This window comes from Montipora foliosa, chromosome 7, assembly GCF_036669935.1.
Source record: "Montipora foliosa isolate CH-2021 chromosome 7, ASM3666993v2, whole genome shotgun sequence".
In the NCBI taxonomy this organism is placed as follows: domain Eukaryota; kingdom Metazoa; phylum Cnidaria; class Anthozoa; order Scleractinia; family Acroporidae; genus Montipora; species Montipora foliosa.
This window is the reverse complement of record NC_090875.1, coordinates 22,406,446-22,411,445: the sequence shown is the minus strand read 5'-3', so window position 1 is coordinate 22,411,445 and position 5,000 is coordinate 22,406,446. Positions and strand designations below refer to the sequence as shown.

Here is a 5,000-nt window from a genome sequence, read left to right as displayed (position 1 = left end):
TTTTTTCATATCCAAAACAAAAGAACGTCGTAAAGAAGGACATGTAAGATTTTAATCTCAGTGAATTAAATGAAGAGAAGTATTTTTTTCGATGGTGATGCGTAACGTAAAGTCCGTAAAAGCTAAGAGGAAATAGTGTGACAATCGTGACATGAATATCAGATAAGTTTGATTTTCTTGTTTTTTTGTGACAGTCATGGCATGTCATATCCCATATCTGGATTGATCAAATCATACAGAGCTGAAGATTACGACGTGGATCACCCCCTTGTGGTAGGGTTACGAGTTATATCTCATACACAGTCATTCCCTTTGAATTCGTTAGGTTACTTAACAAGTTATTATACGAGGGTAGGTAGAGAACTAGCAAACTCAACCCACATATGACGCCAAGTCTGAGAATCGAACCTGTGTCACATTTGTGGGAGGCCTGTGCTCTCACCGTTACTCCAGCCTTGCTCCTAATCTAGCGAGTCGTAATCTTCAGTTCGAAAACATCATAGAAAATCTCAATTTTTCGCTTTTCAAGTTTTTCTTGTTGTTAATTGTTCTAGATTATTCAACGTCTACAAACTGTTCGAACTTCCTGTCAACTTTTTGTGGAGGAAAGGAGTTCGTAAATGAGATCATAAAAAATCAAGCCCAGTCGTCTTGTGCTCTCTCTTTACATAAAACTTCAGATTTAGTCTGTTGAAGAAATTTATTAGGCTGGAGGAATCGAAAAATAATACATAGTTTCATAAAACATAGCCAAAACAAAAATTAATCTTGTCTTAGTGTTGACATTTACGACCGGGCTGCCATGCGGGAGGTCGTGAGTTCGACTCCGGCCGGACCAACACTCAGGGTCTTTAAATAACTGAGGAGAAAATGCTGCCTTTGTAATTACATCCGCAAATTGTTAGACTGTCAAGTCTTCTCGGAGAAGGACGATAAGCCATGTTCTTTAGTTCCCTGTGGGGCGTTAAAGAACCCACACACTATTCGAGAAGAGTAGGGGATGAAGTTCCCAGTGTTGTGGCTGTCCTCAGTGTGTGTATGGGTGGGTGGGTATAGCCGGTCCACATCAGCTGAATAGCTGCCGAAACTTCAACCTGCTCAAACAATTAAATAACAAACAAACAAACAAACAAACAAACAGCTGTCAGCCGCTTTTATCAAAACTTACGCTAAGTGAAATTTCGCATTTATATGAGATTTTGTTTTGGCTATATTTAATGAACGTATCCTTTCAGTTTCAGTCATTTCACGTTGCATATTTAAAGAGAAATGGATCTGAAGAAATGAACAAAATTTCAAAACGCGTGAGAAGATCCATTGTTTTGCTGACTTCTTGTGGATCTCGCCCTCGTATATTTCACGCGGGCCCCACCGTCTATGCTCTCTAAGCAGCATAGCGGTTATTCTGGGGCTAAATTAGAGGGCCAAGAAAAGAAGCATTGCTGAATTTCGCAAAAGGCTTAACAATGGCTGCTTCAAACTCTGTGTTGTGTGAGGGCTATCAATATAGGGCTATGACGTAATGATGACAACGACGCCTAGGAGAACGTCATGAAACAATAGGCTCAAAAGCTCTCCATGCCGCGTGCGTGCATTTGACATTCTAGTTCGTTTCTTTGCCGTTAAGGACGCCTTCGAGCACGTTGTCTAAAAATATTAATTCCCGTTACTGCAATAATTTTGCGATTACGCCAAGTCGCTCGGCTTGGAAAGTGTGAGTCCACATTCCAAGATTAAAATTGGTGAAAACAGTGTGGATATTTATAGAGAAAATTGAAAATTCATCGTCAGGTGCTCTCGTCTTCCACACGAAATCAAATTTGATCATTTCACGTCGTTGTCAAGACGAGAACGGCAACGAAATGTATCAAAATGTAAAACGCACGTGCAGAGCGTGCAGAATGTTTTGCTAATTAAACCTATTGTTTTGTTGCGTTCTCGTAGCCGTCGTCATCGTCTTTAGGGAGCTTAAGCTCGCGCGTTTTTGAGACGCGGACGGCAACCGGAAGAGAGCATTTCGCGTGCCAGGGCAGTGGTGTTTCGCAGATGTTTAGACTGATCATCTCTAATGAACAAAAGATACTTAACAATGTAAATGTGGTTGTGGGAAGACAAGTTAAAAGGGAAAACAACTCACTTCCGGTCGCCGTCCGCATCTCAAAAACGCGCGTGCTTAAGCTCCCTTTTGTTTAAGCTGCCGAATCTTGATCGTTAATATTTTAACCTTTCGTCAGCCGCATGGGTTGTCTGTGGTTGTCACGTCACCAGCGGTATTCCGCTTCACGGCACCAGCGTGTCCCGACAGGCATTTGGAGGCTGCAAAAATTCTTGGTAAGTCAGTGATTATACTCTGGGCCAAAAATTGTATTTTTGCTGTTATCCGATAGAATCATCAATGTGTTGCTCATATAAGAGTTCAAGAAGTCGAATTTTATCTTTCACCTCCGCTGGTAAAGTAAAGTACATTTTGTAGTATTTTTTGCGATTTTTTCCAGGTGCTGACACAACCAATGTAAAGTTAGAGGACGCTGGTTTCTTATTGTCCGACACGCTTCGGGAATATATGTACAGCACAAGAGTTGATAACGGACTTAAAGCCTTTGGTTATAAACCTGAAGACATTCCTTCTCTGGTCAAAGGAACGTTGCCTCAACATCGCGTGACAAAACTTGCCCCAGCAGGGAACCCTGGAGAGGAGGAACTTGCAAAACTATTTGAGGATTCCATGACTTTGTACTGACCATTAACACTAAAATACACGGTCGGATTCGTTTATCGTGACGGGGGACATGCGAGGTGTTTCGCAGCTCACCTTTGGAGCTACAGATGACAATAGCATAATCTACAGATTATAAAGATTCAAACCACCCATTACAAGTAAATTTTGACAATTTCTGTCAGTTAAAGAAAATCACTGAAATAAGACAAATTGACAACCATCAACACATCCTTGATGGATTTCTCTCTATCAATAAATTTCTGCAGAAAATTCCGCATTGATTGTCACACAAGAGCCTCTGTAGATTAAAGAATACATATACGCAAATTGCGATAGTCTATTTTAATCAATACCATTTGTAACTGGCAATGCAACTAAATATTGCTTGTTGTTATTAAGACTTCTTTTTTAACTTCATCAGCTGCGCTATTTTCTGTTTCCGGCCCAGACTTTTATTTCGTTTATTGTCAACGGGCCTTGTGAGTTAACCGAAGGCTGAATACAAAAGAAAATTAAAAATTGAAGCGCAGCCAGGATTAGGCATGTGCTAATGGGTCAAACATTGCGAAATATGCGTGGTCTTTCGGTCATCGCATTGATATCAATCATTCTCGAGTTATCGACAAAGGCTCTTTTCGTGTTAGGAAAACTCTAGAGGCCTGGCACACCTCTTCTACCAAGCATGCTGACAATAACTTTAAGCCGATTCCTAATCAGTATAAAATTCTTTTTAAACAATAGCCACCATTTTTCATACCTTTACTCTGTTCTTTTTTCATTTTTATCTCGCCTTTTCCGTATATATTTCACTAATTCACATTCAACGTTTTATCCGTGGAAGGCTGTAGATCGACAGCCGAAAGCTTATATTCTTTTTCAAAATTTTTAGCCAGAGAACGTTTTTTATTGTATTTTAACAAAAGAAAATCTGTGAATCGCGAGATAATTAACAATTATTCACTGAAGTGAAGGTAAATAAAACATCCACCACTTTCACCGACACTGAAACAAAGTACTGGAAACTGATGCAACATTTAAAATGTAAAGTTGCCTCCCTCATGGCCAAAAAGAATTCTTGGTAATTCTGCCATTCCATGACAAGGGAAGCCCCTCGATTCTCATTTCATTGATTTTTTCAATAAGTGTCGGGTCACCCAGTCCTACCAGCAAAATAGAGCACTGATTGAGGTTTTTAGCTTTCAAAACTTGCCCAAATTGTATCGGTAGGTGCTGGACTTCGTCCACAGAAAGGCCAGAGAGACAACTTCACTCGTGAACCACCATGTTTACAACAGAGCATTTTTGGCGTCCCAGTCTGCATGAAACCACCTCTCACCTCTGTCTCGAGAAGACCAGACACGCGCGCTTCTTCCCTTACGAGTTTATGCCTCTAGAATCTGTTCAACTGAAATGTCAATTCCTTGTAAAAACCAGCCAGCATCTTAATTGTTTTTGGTAGGCTACGTATCGGAAAGCCAAAGCATTAGCGCAAGACCAGACGGAATGTTTGAACAAGAGAGAAAAACGCAGTAACTCAAGACACCGGCGCTGGAGCGTCGTATCAAACGAGTCATCCCGGGATTTCGGCCCGTGCGATCGCTTTTGGACGCAGTTGGCCCTTTGCTGCTTTCTGCTACCGACTTTGCCTCCCGGTACGGCATTGAGGGAGAGATATGTCGGCCCCTAAACCATATGTGACAAATCCCACGCCTACTCACAGCTCCAAACCGCCCTTGTCAGTTTAACGTAAGAATTCGATGGCTTATATATTCAAGGCAAAAGTCATTTCTCTTTCATATGGTAAGCACTGAAGTCGCAGATTACAAAGTGTGCGCATGCGCCCTGCTAAAGGTAACACACAAACATGCATGCATGTTTCAGAATAACTACAAGAACTAATATCTTCGAGACATTACATTTACAGCTAAAATACATAGCATATACAGGAACATAACTAAACACACAATATTTAAAGATAACTGTATTAATTAACAAGAAAAGCCGCTGTACAAAATGCGACCCTCGATTCTCTTTTAAAACCAGTTAACTCAGTGGTACGGATAAAATCAGGTAGCGCATTTCGCAGCTTAGCTGATACGTTAGAAAAAGAACTAAGACCATAACTGCTTGTTTTAGGTTTATTGAGGGACAAAATGTAATTTCCGCGAAGATCATGCATACGAAGATTTTCAATGCGCTTATTGCATAGAGATGTAGAGTTTGGCTTATTAAGTGGTAAGAGGACAGGTAATTTGCAAATATAAATCTCAGTATTCTCTTA

At 40.6% G+C, this 5,000-nt stretch overlaps 2 protein-coding genes across 2 annotated transcripts in view; both read left to right on the top strand.

Moving 5' to 3' along the window:
• Positions 1 to 3,720, top strand: part of LOC138011360 (hydroxyacid-oxoacid transhydrogenase, mitochondrial-like) — an 11,216-nt gene extending 7,496 nt beyond the window's left edge. The window contains exons 13-15 of the mRNA XM_068858328.1: positions 195 to 273; positions 2,235 to 2,331; positions 2,496 to 3,720. Coding sequence (XP_068714429.1) covers positions 195 to 273; positions 2,235 to 2,331; positions 2,496 to 2,740 — 421 coding nt within the window. The 3' untranslated portion in view covers positions 2,741 to 3,720. The remainder of the gene's footprint in view (positions 1 to 194; positions 274 to 2,234; positions 2,332 to 2,495) is intronic.
• Positions 1 to 5,000, top strand: part of LOC138011364 (solute carrier family 41 member 1-like) — a 330,107-nt gene that overhangs the window by 91,653 nt on the left and 233,454 nt on the right. The gene's annotated exons all lie outside the window — the stretch shown is intronic.